The sequence below is a fragment of the Salmo salar genome, chromosome 05, assembly GCF_965601325.2.
Source record: "Salmo salar chromosome 05, fSalSal1, whole genome shotgun sequence".
NCBI classification, from domain to species: domain Eukaryota; kingdom Metazoa; phylum Chordata; class Actinopteri; order Salmoniformes; family Salmonidae; genus Salmo; species Salmo salar.
In genome coordinates this window covers 20,763,168-20,780,720 of record NC_138295.1, presented here as the reverse complement: position 1 = coordinate 20,780,720, position 17,553 = coordinate 20,763,168, and the positions used below count along the sequence as shown (strand labels likewise).

At 40.7% G+C, this 17,553-nt stretch overlaps 1 protein-coding gene across 2 annotated transcripts; it reads right to left on the bottom strand.

Annotated features, from left to right (window-relative positions):
- Window positions 1–832: 832 nt before the first annotated feature.
- LOC106604495 (integrin alpha-6) lies at window positions 833–15,987 on the bottom strand. Of its 2 annotated transcripts, none has more exons than XM_014199159.3 (25): window positions 15,670–15,987; window positions 15,045–15,166; window positions 14,824–14,903; window positions 14,287–14,554; window positions 13,753–13,872; window positions 13,055–13,268; window positions 10,286–10,482; window positions 10,072–10,160; window positions 9,816–9,943; window positions 9,542–9,631; window positions 9,391–9,455; window positions 9,103–9,248; window positions 8,672–8,815; window positions 8,380–8,501; window positions 7,903–8,059; window positions 6,348–6,431; window positions 6,168–6,247; window positions 5,952–6,026; window positions 5,591–5,693; window positions 5,254–5,430; window positions 4,938–5,042; window positions 2,819–2,929; window positions 2,586–2,693; window positions 1,773–1,898; window positions 833–1,464 (listed from the first exon to the last, which is right to left on the bottom strand). In XM_014199159.3, the coding sequence occupies exons 1-25, from the start codon at window positions 15,855–15,857 to the stop codon at window positions 1,363–1,365; spliced, it is 3,201 nt and encodes a 1,066-aa protein (XP_014054634.1). In that variant the 5' UTR covers window positions 15,858–15,987; the 3' UTR covers window positions 833–1,362. The 2 variants fall into 2 exon arrangements, with proteins under 2 accessions (XP_014054634.1, XP_082831215.1); XM_082975089.1 differs by lacking the exon at window positions 15,670–15,987 and adding an exon at window positions 15,315–15,594.
- Window positions 15,988–17,553: the final 1,566 nt, after the last annotated feature.

Below are 17,553 nucleotides of genomic sequence, written 5' to 3'. Positions count from 1 at the left end.
TACAATGGCGGCCTACCCCGGCCAAACCCGGACGACACTGGGCCAATTGTGTGCCACCCAACCACGGAAAGATGTGATGCAGCCTGGATTCAAACCAAGTACTGCAGTGACACCTCTTGCACTGAGCTGCAGTGTCTTAGACCACTGTGCCACTCGGGAGCCCAGTATCTTTACTAAGGTTCTTAACCTTGTACGTTAGGATAGTAAGTCTGTGTGGGAGTGGTGATGTATGCCAGGTCTAAATATGGATTTTGTCTGTTTATTTAATGAAGCATCATTATTAAATTCAATGATGATAGATGCTTTGACTATCTGTCACGTCCTGACCATAGAAAGCTTTTATTTTCTATGGTAGAGTAGGTGACAGGGGGTTTTGTCTAGTTTATTTATTCCTATGTTGGTTCTAGTTTCTTTTTTCTATGTTGGGGGTTTTGTCTAGTTTATGTATTTCTATGTTGGTTCTAGTTTCTTTTTTCTATGTTTTTTTGTCTAGTTTATGTATTTCTATGTTGGTTCTAGTTTCTTTTTTCTATGTTGGGCTTTTGTATGATTCCCAATTAGAGGCAGCTGGTTATCGTTGTCTCTAATTGGGGATCATATGTAAGTTGTTGTTTTTCCCACTAGGTTTTGTGGGAGATTATTTTGAGGTAGTGTATGGTTCACCTCTTCGTCACGGTTGGTTATTTTGTTTAGTAGTTTATTTGTATGTCTTGCATCATTTCACAGTTATAATAAAATGTAGAATGATACACACGCTGCGCCTTGGTCTCCTTCATCATATGACAAACGTGACACTATCAAAGTGCACAATTCAAAATTAATGAGTGGTCACTGGATGGTGATTTGTTTTTATTCAAAAAACGTTTGGTTTCTCATCTGTTAGTGGAACTACTATGACCTCATATCAACACTCCCATATAAGATACCACATTCCATTACTGTAAAAGGATAGTACAACTTTAAGATGTAACAATTTTGGGAAATAGATTACTCTGTTTCATTAAACTGTCAGGAAAACATTGTGTCTGTAAATACATTTTTACTGTTTTCAGAATTCAAGTCTATTCTGGTAACTTTATTCTTGCTACCAGTGGATTTAATGTTCAAGCTCACATTTGTATTAATATCCACATGGCAGTCATAGACACAGATTCACAGGTACAGTATGACATCAATACAACCATTAAAACAAACACGTAATTTAAAAAACAACTGAAAACCATGACATTTTATGTACGTTTAAGACGTTTCACAAGAGGTGCTAAACTTGTAAACATTTGTGTACATACACAATCTTAAAATGAGCTTTTCACTATTCTGTTCAATTAATTATATCATTGAAGTGTATAAAATTCTCTGTGCCTATGCAGTTGGACCCAAAGATGAGTCTCCTCTAATGAGGTGACGTTCCTCTGTGTTCTTATGCATGACGTGGTACTTCTTAGCCACAGGGTACTTGATGCACTACAATAGGATCAAATAGACAACTTTATTTGTAGCCGGGGTAAGCACACAAACACAAAATAAAGGTTCTCACAGAAGTTTCAATATTCATATCAATATTTGGATTCCACCAGAGGAGGCTGGTGGGAGGAGCTATAGGAGGACGGGCTCATTGTAACATAATAATGGAACGGAATAAATGGAACAGAGTCAAACATGTGGTTTCCATTTTTGAAGCGTTTGCGTTCCATTTAAGCCGTTACAATGAGCCCGTCCCTCTTTAGCTCTTCCCACCAACCTTCCACGGTGTGTTTTATACATCGCGTTACCTTCCACAGCAGAAAACCGAGCAGAGCCAGCAGTAGCAGTCCTACCATTACTGAGAGGAAGATGACCCACCATGCGACCTTAGCCCAGATGGCAGCCTTCCTCTCAGGGAACACTGTCAGCCTCACCTGCAAACACACCATCAAACTGAAGGTGCTTTACAGCATTTAGTTGAGACAGCAAACACTCCATCAAGCCATTAAAATGAAGGTACTTTACAGTATTTAGCTGAGACAGCAAACACTCCATCAAGCCATCAAACTGAAGGTACTTTACAGTATTTAGCTGAGTCGATGAACACATGACATTCTTGAAAAGAGCCACAGAAGTACTGGCGAGAGTGTTTGTATGCTGCACAGTTTGAGAGAGTGTGTGTGGTTAAATTGGCAGTGGCAATTACATCAGCCACACTGTATTGATCTGTGATTGTAGATTAGTAGACCAATTTCAACCAAACCAAAAACAACAAATTTAGATTACAGGATTAGTCACTAAGTATGGAAGGCTATTCCATACAGATATTTATGAAAAAATATGCTACAAAACAACCAGTTAAGTAAATAATAATAGTTGAAAACTATTTCAACTCTAAAGAACAATAATGCAGTCCTCTGAAGATGGATCAGGTATCCTTCAGTGGCAGGGAAAAATAGTAAAGGTAAACTTCTTATTCCATTTACATTTCTAAGCTCATTACATTTCTAAGCTGACCTGTGGAATTGTTTTAAGATAGTCATACTATGGATCATTTAGCTATTTGAACACATAGGCCATCATTATATTTCTAAATAAACAATCATAAGCATGTATTGTACCTGGGTTCCAGATTTTTCTGTCTTCCTTAGCTCAATATTCTCTGTAGAGTCTGTCAAGCTGAGAGTGGCATCCAGCACAATGTCCAGGTAGTTTAATGAACTGTAGTCCTATGATGGGATACGCAGAGAATAGAGAAACTTCACTGAAACTGGACGGCACGATGTCTATGCAACAGAATGAGGTGTTATGTACATGAAGAATCTGTAGTAACAAACATAAGGGAAATAGGCACCTCAAGGAAAGTACTGTTCCAAAGGCGAGCTTGTAGAAACACCACTGCAGTACTGTCCAAACCCAGCAGAGGGCACCGTATCTCTACACATTTCAACTCGTCTGAACATGTCTGCAAGAAAGAAAATACAAGTCTCCACTCAGCAATGACATCGCAAAAACAAAAGAAAAATGTAATTATTTAGAATCATAGATGGGGGGGGGGGCTGCTAAGCTGACATGTTTTAAGATGGTCATACTATGGATCATTTTATTACTCATTTTAGGACGCCTTTAGGTATAGAAACGCTTTAAATAACACATTCATAAATGGGAAAAAGGACAGTCAAATAAGAAATCATAAGAAAACAAGGTTTTGAACTGTTTGTCCTAAACCTAGGAAAAATAAAAAAAATCTGGAAATATATATTTTTACACATTCTACAAATTTTTGTGGGTAGGCATTAAGCTACCTTCATACATAGCCACGTAAAGTAGTTTGGGGGTGGGGGTGCTGTGATTCTTTCCTCATTTTTTAAATGTTGCCCGCCCTATATTGGTCCGCTAATTCTATTGGTCTGCTAATACAGTACTAGTAAAGGCCCAGTGTACTACTTTTGTGAAAAAATGTAAACTAAGTGTATTTGAGTAACTTGAGTCTGATAATTATCTGTACAAAACAGTTAATCTGATAATACTTGTGGAAAATAAAAATACTTGCTTGATACATGTTTTCCAGTTCATTGAAATACTTTGCAACTTTGCAACTTTTTTCTATGTGGAAACTGAAATGGTCTATTCAATCCTTTTACTAGACACTCTTAGCTAGAGCAACTTACAGTAGTGAGTGCATACATTTTCATACAGGTCACCCTTGGGATTCAAACCCACAACTCTAGCATTACAAACACTGTGCTCTACCACCTGAACCACATCACTTCGTCACAAACCACTTGATGTCTCAATGTACTCAATTACTCTATTGTAAATAGTTTGTCTTCATGGTGATGGAAAGTCTACAGGCACAAACCTAGCAGATGACCAACCTACAGTACAACACAGTAATGCACAATTACATTAAGTGGTTTGTAAGGATGGTAAATTAGTACTGCACAAAAAGTGGTTGTTTTCCATGTTATTTGATCAATAAAAATATTACATCTGATGTGGATGTATTGGGTCTTTTCCCATAACTTTGCATCTTTTGATGTAAATGTTTGAGGGTAGGTTTTTGTTCTTTCTGGATATCATTAGAATGACAATCGCAGAGAAAGGAACAGTGAAACAACTCTTTCAATTCCATCTGTTTAATCCTGCAAGACACTGTTCTAAGGTATACAACTACATTTTTTACCAAAGTGGAGATGCTACAGAGCTACAGATGTCTATATCGCTCCGTTAATAAAAGACCAGTAAAGGCCCAATGCACTACTTTTGTAAAAAAAAAAATATATCTATATATATATACAGTATATATATATTTTTTCTTCTGATTTGTCAGGGGGTGCTGCAGCACCCTCAGCACCCCTACTTCCTGTGGCTATGCCTTCATACTTAAATGTGTTTTTTGAACCAGTACCGTTTACCTTCAGACAAGTTCCGTGACACTTGTGTTGGTCGTAGAGCAAAAGGGAGAACTCCATTGTGTTCATGAGAGCCTCAGCGGTCCATAGATTGATCATATTAGTGTATAGCCCAAACTGTTTGGCCGCTACAGACAGAAGTTAGTTGATCGGCTGAACCAACTTCAGACGAGTCTCCAGACACTTGTGGGGGTCGTAGAGCAAAATGTAGAACACCATCAGGTTCGTGAGATTCTCCCCTTTCCATAATAGTTTGTATGTCAAACCGTTTGGATGCTACATACGTTTTTGTGAGAATACCGATTTTCAGGATGTCTCATGGTCTGACAAACACTGCTCTAGCTTTGCCACCTTTCACCGCAGATGTGTAAGTGTGACACTGGCAGATGCGGTGGATTGAGACGTATCCTATGCAAAAAACAGATATCTCTATCTCTTAAATTGTAGGATTTTGATGGGGATTTTCTTTGTTATGCAATTTAGATTGACACGCCAGTGCGTCAATCGACTCTAGTGGGTTAAACACATGATAGTTGCTTCAAATGTATTTTCTCTTACCAGAGTTTTGTATTTTCTTTTCTTTGACAGGAAAGAGAATCCATCCTCAGATGAGAACGCTTCCTGATGTGTAGCTCGTCTTTTTCTTGAAATATCACGGGAGCCCTAGAGTTAAATATCATAATTAGGAAGATGTGCATTAACTACATCTTACAAACAGACAACATAGGCAACTTGTGCCAATTGTGTGAATGATAATGCATATAAATCATTGGTTACTACACCACTCGCAAAAAAGAGCATTTGTGAAAGAGATTCACTCAAGATTCAGTAACCTATCAATATTACCTCAGAATTGATGCTCAGAGGAATTTACCTTTATATGTTGGATTGGACTGATCTCCTTTAGTGGAGAGCAGGGAACATTCTGTATGCCTTCACTGTGGATCTGCACCAGGTACAGCAGCCATTTACCCACTGCGTTCTCCTTGGGCCAGTAGATATTCAGCGACGCATTGGCAAAGGATTTCAGTGGCCTGCCCAAATTCCATATCTGTTAAAGTTGACAAATAGATTGACAAATAGATGTATTTAAGCATATATTACGGGGGAACATTTTATACGCCCAGTGCAGAGCAGCGTGCAAAGGCATATGGAATTTCAATAATCACCAGGGAACAATCGAATTTTGAACCACAAATCATTGAGCGCACCCTGAATTCATACTCCACAAGGGTTCCAATATCGTCCTCTGATTTCATGGCACTCTCTCCCTTTACAGCTCCTCCAAAGCTGACCTGGGAGGGCCTGGCCAGTCTGAGAACAAACACATCTCATAAACCTTAATTCCGTCACCACATTAAGGTTACGTCCCAAATGTCACTCTATTCCCTATGTAATGCACTACTTTTAATAAGGTCCCATAGTGCTCTGGTCAAAAATAGTGCACTAAATATTGAATAGGTTGTAATTTATGACACAAACTATATTTTCATGACAGGAGCTCTTCAAATATGTTAACTAAAAGAGTGGGTTAAGGTAACAGCAGAACAAATACCATGTCCATACACCCACCCAAATACGTGTAGGTGCAGCTCAAAAACTACTTTGGCCTTTGCTTCACTTGCTTGTATCTTCTGCATGCTTGTCCTGCAACCAAAAGACTACTCTGTTAGAATAATCTGTGTGTGACTGGTGTAGAGCATACGAAAGAGACAGACTCAAATGTTACATTTATTACCCAGATCTAATGGGTCCTCTAACAAAAGATATGTGCACTGTTATACTTACGTTTCAAGCTGCAAGGTAACATTTACATCAGTTGTGCTCAGCGAGATGCGGGACGTGGACAATATTACATAAAAAGTAACCTAAGGGACACAAATGTCTCTTACTTACAATGGACAACTATTCAATTGTGGTATCATAGAAAAAATAAATTTCTTAGACATACACAAAATGACTACTCACTTCAGCATCTCTTTTGAATGGGTTTCCCAGTTCACAGTCTGTCAGTGTACCATTGTCATTGGGGTTGCACTTCACTAGTACTTCCTGTAGGGTCAACATATCCAATGAGGGAGCCAGACTTTTAAGTCATATGATAGCAGCTGATAATTTAATGAAACTATAGGCAGTGATGTAAAAATATACACTACATGACCAAAAGTATGTGGACCCCTGCTCGTCGAACATCTTATTCCAATATCATGGGCATTAATATGGAGTTGGTTCAAACTTTGCTGCTATAACAGCCCACTCTTCTGGGAAGGCTTTCCACTAGATGTAGGAACATTGCTGCGGATACTTGCTCCATTCAGCCACAAGAGAATTAGTGAGGTCGGGCACTGAAGTTGGGCGATTAGGCCTGGCTCGCAGTCGGCGTTCCAATTCATCCCAAAGGTGTTCGATGGGGTTGAGGTCAGGGATCTGTGCAGGCCAGTCAAGTTCTTCCACACCAATCTTGACAAACCATTTATCTATGCTTCAAGCATGGGGGCATTGTCATGCTGAAACAGGAAAGGGCCTTCCCCAAACTGTTGCCACAAAGTTAGAAGCCCAGAATCGTCTAGAATGTCACTGTATGCTGTAGCGTTATTTCCCTTCTTTGGAACTAAGGGGTCTAGCCTGAACCATGAAAAACAGCCAAAGACCATTAGTCCTCCACCAAACTCTACAGTTGGCAGGTAGCATTCTCTTGGCATCTGCCAAACCCAGATTCGTCCATCGGACTACCAGATGGTGAAGCGTGATTCATCTCTCCAGAGAACATGTTTCCAGTGCTCCAAATTCATGGTGATCTTAGGCTTTTGCGCAGCTGTTTAGCCATGGAAACCCATTTCATGAAACTCCCGACAAACAGTTATTGTGCTGACGATGCTTCCAGAGGCAGTTTTGAACTTGGTAGTGAGTGTTGCAAGTGACGACAGACGATTTTTATGCGCTGTGCCCTTCAGCACTCGCCAATCCCGTTCTGACAGCTTATGTGGCCTATCACTTCGCGGCCGAGCTGTTGTTGCTCTTAGACGTTTCCACTTCACAATAACAACACTTACGGTTGACAGGGGCAGTTCTAGCAGGGCAGAAATTGGACCTGTAAGCAACGGGTGCGGCTGAAATAGCCAAATCCACTAATTTGAAGGGGTGTCCACAAACTTTTGTATATATAGTGTACCTATTTATTACCCTGGAACAATTACGGTATTGGTGATGTTTAACTTCAGAAATCAAGATGGGGGGTCATATTTTGTCACGGTTATCGTCGGTGAAGGAGGACCAAAATGCAGCAGGACTGTGTTTGTTCATTTTGAACATTTATTAAATCAAAATGAACACAAAAACAACAAACAAGAGAACGACCGATCCACTGACAGTCTGGCAAGGCACAAGGCTAAACACAGAACAATTTCCCACAAACAGACAGACAAACACACCCAACTAATATAGGACTTCCAATCAAAGGCAACAGTATACTGTACAATGATTTTACCAAAAATGTATGGAACGGCGAAGGCCAGTGACTTACTGAAATGTGGTTGACGTATAATGATGAGAATGAAAGAGAGTCAGGGAGTTTGATGACCAGATGACTCTGATGGGCATCATCACCCTCCCTATTGGTCACATTGACCTCCAAAGCTATGTCTTCATCTCCAGCAGAGATTACTGGAATACCTCTTTCACTAGAAAGACATGAGCCTTATCATTACCAAAGCACTACGTTGACAACAGCCATATAGAGCAGAGGAGGCTGGTTGGCGGAGATAGGAGGACATGCTTATTGCAATGACTGGAATGAAAGGTATCAAACACATGGAAACCATTTATTTTTGTGATATCTTTCCATTTATTCTAACCCAGTCTTTACAATGAGTGTGTCCTCCTATATCTCCACCCACCAGCGACCCCTGCATTCAGGGTTCATGTAACCGAATACACAATAAGTTGAAGGTAGTCAAGAGGGACTTCTGGGTAAAATTCTAATCACACATTTCGTTTCTACCTGGGCAGTGGGGTGAATACATCTTGACCCAGTAGTTTTGGTCTGGAACAGAACCTGTACTGTAGCTCCAAGTTACTTTGGCAAATGTTATCACTCCCACAACCTTTATTTATGAAGATAACCTGAAAAAGTAGAATTTAGTTCTTAAGTCTCACAATAACTGTTTCATAACTACTAGGCTTATACCTCCTCTCTCTCACACGTCCTCTCTCACACATCTCCACACACACACACACACACACACACACACACACACACACACACACACACACACACACACACACACGTTTACCTCTGAGGTGGCTGTACTCTGCTCATAGATGCTGAGTATTGGAGTAAGTGCAGGCAGGGGACTCTTGCTCTCTGTCTTACTGTCATTCAGTAAGGACACAGAGACAGAGATGGGGATGCTGTGTAGTCTGTCCTTGATATCACCCTTGAACAGATGGAGATGCAGAATGTATTGTAAAGGTGATGATCAAATGTATAGTTGCTGCATCAATCTTACCAAACAAAATCAATGTTAATGCCCAATAGTATTTTCATTTGGTATTTTCATGATCGAGGAAATAGTGGCTTTACAAACAAAGTGTGTTGTTGTCTTATGACCCATGGCTGACCCTTGACCCTAGTCTATTTGGAGGAAGACACACTTTGATTTCTTCATGAACCACTGAATTAAGACTACAGTTGTGACGAGATGGAAAAATGCAGAGTCACTACCAATAGTTTGAGTTGGGTCTCAGTGCACTTCTCTTTGCCCTGCCCTGCTAGCTCCAGGACTCCCTGGGACTGACCCAGAAACTGCATCCTGGAGGAACGCCTCTGTTTCCTCGTCTCAGCGTCAGCCTCGAAGGCATAATTGATAGCTATAGGAAGAGAACGCATTGCATAAGTTCCTGAAGCACAGTGTACACAAAGGGTCAAGAGTATGGTGTCCATATTAGGACAGCCTCAATCTCAGCAGTACCAGGGCATGGTCATTTAAGGGGCTGAAGCTAGTGAACTTACTCAGTCTGGGGTTGTAGGATGGCGGCTGTGCTGTGTAGGTAAAGCATGCAAATGCCTTGAAAGTACTATGCAAATGTGGACAAAAATATGTTGGGTTTCATTACGGCAGTGTATTGATATTTGTTTATATGTTGTTTCTTGAAAGTCTTACCAATTGGGTTTGTCACAGCGCTCTGCCATCATGTTGATTGTACTTGGGGTGATTTGTAAGTCCTCTCTGATATTGACTACTGGCCTTGCCCTGTAAGCAAATCCAAGTAAATCAAAATGACCAGTGGACACTACCAAGTTCAAAACTTGATGATGAGTAGTAGAATATACTTGAATCAGGTGTGTTGAAACTAAAGGATATCCTATAAATCCTGTGTGTTCTCTCAGGACTAAGATTGAGGAACACTGATATGATGTAATCAAGGCAAAGTTACCTGTAGACAAATATGGAATCTGAGAGTGATCCAACAGCCAAGTCAGGGTAATGATTGCCATCCATGTCTATTTTGCCAGTCAGAGAAAATCCAAATTGTCTTATATTATACGATTCGGCTGTTATAATCTATAATGACAAGAGATACTGTTTGTGACAAAATGTAGTTTGTGTTAAACATTCTTCAAACTTTATTGAGAGATTGGGGTGGTCATCACTCAGATGCAGGTGTTCCAGTTTAATGTAAAGGCTCCCACCTGTGCTGTCTTTTTGTGGATTCCACCTGAGGAGCCATAGTAAAGGTACACTCGACCTACACCATCATAGGGAGCCCCCACAGCAATATCTGTCAAGTAAAAAATGAAGTTAAGGTCTGAATTTATGAGGGAGATGGGTCGCTAAGATGTTCCCAAAGTCGAGAGAAAAGTTTAAGTTAACTCCTCTGAAAGTAATGAAGAAACCTCAGCCAACCTTCATAACCGTCCTGATTGACGTCTCCAATGTTCTCAACTGCGAGACCGAACATGGAGTCTTTGTTACCATCCAGCCTGACAGGCTCAATCTTCTCCCACTGTCTTCCCCTGTTGTTGATGTAGATGTACACTGCCCCTCCGACCACCCCTTCTTTTAAGAAAAACTCGGGTGCCCCCACAGCAAGGTCGTCCCACCTGCAATTCCCAAAATACCCGACCAACAGAATTACATACAATACATACTACTGCTGGTTCTCCCACATTAACGGTCCAATACAGATGTTTTTATGTCAATATCAAATCATTTCTGGGTAACAATTACAGTGCCTTCAGAAAGTATTCATACCCCTTGACTTATTCCACATTTTGCTGTCTTATTGATTAAATATTTTTCTCACCCATCTACACACAATACTCCATAATTTACATACGTATTCACACCCCTGAGTCAATACTTTGTAGATGCACCTTTGGCAGTAATTACAGCTGTGAGTCTTTCTGGGTAAGTCTCTAAGAGCTTTGCACACCTGGACTGTACAATATTTGAACATACTTTTTAAAATTCTTCAAGCTCTGTCAAGTTGGTTGATGATCACTGCTAGACATCCATTTTCATGTCTTTCCATGGATTTTCAAGACGATTTAAGTCAAAACTGTATATATATATATATATATATATATATATATATATATAGTGGCAGACCAGGGGGTTTGGTCAAGAATTAGCTCGGTTTCAAGGGTGTTTGTTTAAATAATAAATCAAAAGAAATGGATAGGTCTCCCCCATGAGACCCTCTCCGGGATACCGTCTTCTGGGCTCTGGGTCTTGCTGTATCCTGTCGACACAAAAACTGAACTCCATCCTTTTAGCTCGGGAACTGTCTCCAACTATACGGAAGTCACCTTTTTTTCCCCCCGTCCCTTCTCTTGTGTGCTTCCCTTCTGGCAGCTTTATGGGACTCGTACAGCTGGTGAGCAATCAGCCCTTGATTACCCACCAACCACAATCAGTCCCAATTTGTCCTGGCCGGAGAGCCCGTCGAGACCTGGCACGTTCAGCAGAGGAAGCCATTGCCTCGTGATGTAGACTCCGTCTGCCACCAGGCCTCGACGAGTCTCCCCCTGATGGCTGACCTGCTGTACGCCACTATATGCGTGTACAGTATGGATTGCTCATCAATATGGATGAGCAATGGCCGAGCTGCATTGGCAAGATGCAATAGATGGTATAAAATACAGTATATACATATGAGATGAGTAATGCAAGATATGTAAACATTATTAAAGTAGCATTATTAAAATGACTAGTGATCCATTTATTAAATTGGCCAAAGATTTCAAGTCTGTATGTAGGCAGTAGCCTCACTGAGTTAGTGATGGCTGTTTAACAGTCTGTTGGCCTTGACATAGTACCTATTTTTCAGTCTCTTTAACAGCAAACTGGGAGAGGAGAGATTGAATATGTCCGTAAACACACCAGCCAGCTGGTCTGCGCATGCTTTGAGGATGCGGCTAGGGATGCCGTCTGGGCTGACAGCCTTGCGAGGGTTAACACGTTTAAATGTCTTACTCAGGTCGGCCACGGAGAAGGAGAGCCCACAGTCTTTGGTAGCGGGTCGTGTCGGTGGCACTTTATTATCCTCAAAGTGGGCAAAGAAGGTGTTTAGTTTGTCCGGAAGAATTTTAAATTCAGGCCTTTGTACACAACACAATGGCAAGGTTGTGAATACTTTCTGAAGGCACTGTAAGTATCTTACTGTGATTGTTTTCAATTAAAATGGGTAAAAGAAACAAAAATAGCTTCTTAGCAAAGAGCAATTTCTCAAGCAACAATTTTGCTCAGTCTGTCTGGGAGTGGTCTGAGTGGGGAGGGAAATCTGAAAACTAGCTTTTATTGGCAGGATGGTCTATCAACCAATTTACCCCCTGGTGATGTCAGGTGAGGCCAAAACTCCATCCCAAGAAAACAGCCTGAAATTCCAGGTTGTCTTTTCAAACAGCTCTTACACTAAAAGGACATTATCATAATTTTCACAATATTATTCCAACCTCACAGTGTGGAAAATATTGTATATAAAACACAGAAGAATCTCATTTTTGACTGAACTGGGCCTTTAACAAGACCTACTGTATACAAAGCGTGCATCACAATAATATCGCTTCTCTTCTGAAATGTGCACTTGGTCACTTGCTCCCACAAATCTTAAAGACATGCTCCGGAACTTTGGCGACTAAACCTCCTACATTGGGCTGGATGTGTCCATGTGTAGTTCATACATGCATAATGTATGAGCAGAGTTACTGTCACCTCAATTCACCACAAACTCCCTAGTTTGAAAGAAACTGTTTTTCTGGAAGCTGTGCTGCACCATTTTCCCAACATTTTCCCCCACATGGGCCAGCCCCCTAGCAATTCTAGTCATTGAGCTTCAGCCCCTCACCATTTGAGTGACAGCTAGCAAGATGCACAAACAGCAGAGCGAGAGAGAGAGAGCAATGATGTGGTGCACATCATTGCTGATATGTGACTTAGTAGGCAATTTTCAGGGGACCACTGATGGACCACTACTTTCAGAACTATGAACCCGGAGAATGTACCGGAGAATCTCTTTAAAGCATTGAATTGGTGGAGGCACGGCTAGTGAGACTTTCCACCATATTTCGTATACCAGTAATTTCCTTTCAAATCATTGAAAGGAAGTGAACAATGCACATTTCGGGAGGAAGGGGAGATAATTGTGACAAAGCTACTGGCTGAAATCTGTACCCATCAGCGTTGAGGTCCACCACGGCTATGTCGTAGCCAAAGGAGGAGGCCAGGCCTGGGCCTTTAAGAATGTTTTCCACAGATAGACTTCTTTCAGCCAATGGGTCTTTCTTCAGAAATGCCACCTCCCCACTGAAACCGCCTCGTGGTGCCCCAGACACTATAGTCAGCTGGCCCTTCTTGGTGAGGGCCATTCCAGAGTCGATTGAGAACCCTGGAAAAAAGACAGCAATTACTCAATGTTAGCAACTGCAGTGCTACCACGATGAACAGGGGGCCCTGTTTTGCTCAGTTGTTAGAGCATGGTGCTTGCAACACCAGGGTTGTCGGTTTGATTCCCACGGGGAACAAGTATGAAAATGGATGCACTCATCCGAGTCAATTAAGTCGCTCTGGATAAGAGCGTCTGCTAAATTACTAAAATGTAAATTATGTACAAGGGTCCAAGTCTATGGGAAAGGGAGATGTAATTCCCAAAATGTGTAAATAAATAGTATGAATAAATACGAAACATGCCATTCTTTACATTTTTAAGAGAGTAAAGCATCATTACTGCATTACTTACACCAACAGTATAAAAAACTGAACAAGAGTATTGATGAAATTTACCACAAAACCAAGCACTTCTGTGTTTTCCTTTCAGTGTGATTGAATGGATTGAATAGAGGATGAAGAAAGCTCTATCCAGCTAAACTGACCTAGATAACTGTTGTTAAGGAGAGGGATGAGGTCACGGTCAAGTCTGTCCACATCCCCAGTTTCACGGGGCTCTTCATTTGACACTTCAAGGTTGTCTAGGGACTCCATTCTCACAATTCCTGTGACAGGCAGATGGACAAGAGAATTATGTGAATAATTGACCCTTGGGAATAAATGAAGTTGTTTTGAATTAATTTTAATTAAATGCTGTGGACACCAGGGTCCTTAAACAGGCATAAATCCAAGGTAAAAATGAAAAGAAAGAATCTATAATTGAGATTGTCAAAATGTTTCAACCTGTCGGGGCTTTTCAAGACAAAACTAGGTCTGATCTGTTGCATTGACATCGACAGCTCATTCCAATATCAGTGCAGTGTGTACTGACTGCAAGTGTGTTTGAATGTCCCAAACATACAGTATATGAATACCATGTCTCATACATATCAGATACATATCATACTTCAGTGCATCAGATTTTTCCATTAACAAGATGAAACCCATTCTAAAAGTATCTCCCAATTCAAAACATGTACCTTTCCACTGGTACGCTCCGGGGCCTCCAAACAGCAGAGATGTGTTGTCCTTGGCGAAGGTGGCAGAATGACCTTGTTGACAGTATCCGAACCAATCAGGATTCTTAGGCTTATCCTTGATGTGTTTTCTGTCATCACAGATCACCCTCCTCCAGATTCTATGGGCATCACTCTTGTGGAGATCCTCCCCCAGGATATAGCACTGACCGAATACGAGGTTAGGGGTGTCAGGATTGGTGCTCCACTCCTGGTATCGATGTGCGCAGGTCTGTGGTGGGGAGAATGATAGAAATTCTTTCAGACGTAAGGAATTCTAAGTCATAAACAAAGGGGTTTGATTTAAAATGAAAATGTGCTCTTTTGCTAACTTCACTGAAACCCTGAAATGTTGTCCTATCCGAGTCAATTAAATTCCTTGAATTAAAAACAAAACAAAAACCATATAAGTTTATTACAAAACAAAACAAAAAACAATATAAGTTTATTATTGTCAACAAATGGCAATTCAAAGATTAAAGTACACAGTATATACCATACCATAACGCTTTGACCAGGGCCTTGGCTTGTCACTCGTACACCCATCCATTGGTCTTTGACATCATTGCTTTTAAGAAACTCTGGGGAACATTCGTTTTCGAACACAAAAGTTAGCATTCACGCACATTAATGTTAAACACACATTAACAAAATCACACATATTTTCTTAACAGCAATCAAACACACAAAAACCTATTACACGTGAGTGGAAACAAACAAACCATCGTTGTCAAGCTTGACACGCTCACAGCTCTTAGATTCAGTGGTGAGCTCACACTGGTAGATTCCTCCCGTAACTTCAGCTTTGATAAATGACTTGGCACGTGGTGCTCCAACCAGCAATCTAGGAAAAATAAATCACAGTGTTGTACATTGATGTAAAATTCACATGCAGCTCTACAATAAATATTCAAACTAAAAACAACTTTGTCACTGCTGGTCTGAGTTGTATCAATCAATCAATCAATATTATTTTATAAAACCCTTTTTACATCAGCAGTTGTCATGAAGTGCTTTACAGTTTTCCGGCCTAGACCCCAAAGAGCAAGCAAAGCAGACGTGAAAACAGAGAGTCCAGGAAAAACTCCCTAGAATGAACTGAGTATGAAACCTAGAAAGGAACCATGCTCAGAGAGGTGGCCCATTCTCTTCTGGCTGTACCGGCTAGAGATTAAGAGTAGACATTAAGCCCAGATTGTTTCTCAGTTCATATCGTGTACTTATATCAGACAGATGGGTAATCAGACAGGATAGAGGACACACAAATAAGTTCATATATGACCAGCAAGGTCAGATAATAGTATGTATGGGACACTGTTAATCATTTCTTACAAGAGGTCAACTCACAGTTTCTTATTGACAGGATTCAGTTGTTGGTGCAGTGCCAGGGAGAATCCAAACAGGCTTCCCGGATCACCATTTTTCCTCAGAACATGCTTTGTGTCCGTGTCCAGATTGAAAGCTGAGATGTGAAATGGTAGGCAGGCCAAAAGAAACCACCGGTCCAGTAGGAGGCCCCACCATTGAATTGTCATGTTGGTGTTGTTGGTACAACTCTCTGGTCTAGCTAACCCAATAGCTTCTTCTGTGGTGTCCTCGTGTTGTGAAGCCGAATGGGAGGGCAACACTACAGAAATGGGATGTGACTCGGCACTGGCTGCAGTATACAGTGTTTTCTGCAGGAGTTGACAGACAGGGTGTGGTGCAAGGGGAATTTATCTAAAAAAAACTCAAGCATTTCACATGTTTATGGTTTGATTGCTTTTGTTAATATTTACCTTGTTCCATTCTAAGGACATGAAGAACTTCACACCCTTGGATCAAAAGTCTGGTGGGTGTGTTCACAGCGGCAAACCAGTGATACTGTACTGTACAGTGTTGATCACTTGATAATACTAAATGGAAAGGTGTGCAAGTCCATGAGAAATGGCTAAAAGGACAGAGTGTACAATATGTAGCTGCTCACTGTCATGATCACTGTCATGATAACAGCTCTTACTTGTCTAAAGTAGTGAAACTTGATCTTGACTGTAGATGTGTTTTTGTAGTTATTCAATGAGTAAGGAACAATACAAAGCACATGTTACAATGTAAGACATAACAGAGGGGTGTAAAGTGAACATGGTCACATTTCTGTCAATGACATTACAATTGATACAGCATCAGGGAGGAACATTTTACATGATGATGCTCTGGTAGTCTTTCACCAGATGTCGCTGTTTCACTAGTTTAGGACATAACTATCTTACCAGTCTCACAGTCAAAACGTAGGTCAATGTGGTGAATCTTACTATTATGAACCACGTCAATGTTTTCTCTCAGGTGTAATCTATTCATACTGCTAAAACGCTGTAGTCTATTGGTCATGGTTTATGCAACCAATTAAATTGATCTTGTTAGCCTTCACTGTTGTATCTCATTAAACAATTAAATCATCAAATATGCCTTTACTAACATGAGCTAATGTTTCATTCTGTTTTATCAAATCAAATCAAATTGTATTTCTTTGTCACATACACATGGTTTGCAGATGTTAATGCGAGTGTAGCGAAATGCTTGTGCTTCTAGTTCCGACAATACAGTAATATCCAACGAGTAATCAAACCTAACAATTTCACAACAAATACCTTATACACGCAAGTGTAAAGGAATCAGCTGGAAAAGTAGTGAGAGGCTTGACCCCTCAAAATTCAAATAAATTGAAACTTGAAAAGAAAGGTACAAGTGAATCCAGCCAACCATATTCTTCATGCATACTGGACTTTGTGCATGCAATTCAACTTGCTGTGTTGGCCTAAACTGTACTCAGTATTGTCAAAACTAACAGTAGAGTGGACTAGTGGGGAGAATCAAACTCCCTCTTCAGCCAATACCTTGTAGTCAAATATATCCTATTGTTTGAGAATACCTGCAAGCGTGGAGTTATAGCGAAGTGATTCTTCATAATGGGTAGAAGTAGCTACATCAGTGGATATGGCGAACATGGTTAGGGGTCACATTCAGGGGAATAAGACCAAGAGGTTATCTGTGTTTGGCTTGAATAAGGAGGGAGGGCTTCCAGAACGAGAGGGCTGTAACATTTTCCACTGCGGTCTTTTAGCCATCCGCAATGAAACCAACAAACACAAAACATGTCCAGAGACAAACAATGATGCCTGGAAACTTGAACATCAGTGTGGTTTTGGTGTTAGAGGTGTGAATTCTACAGAGGCTACTCTTTCTTGCTGTAAC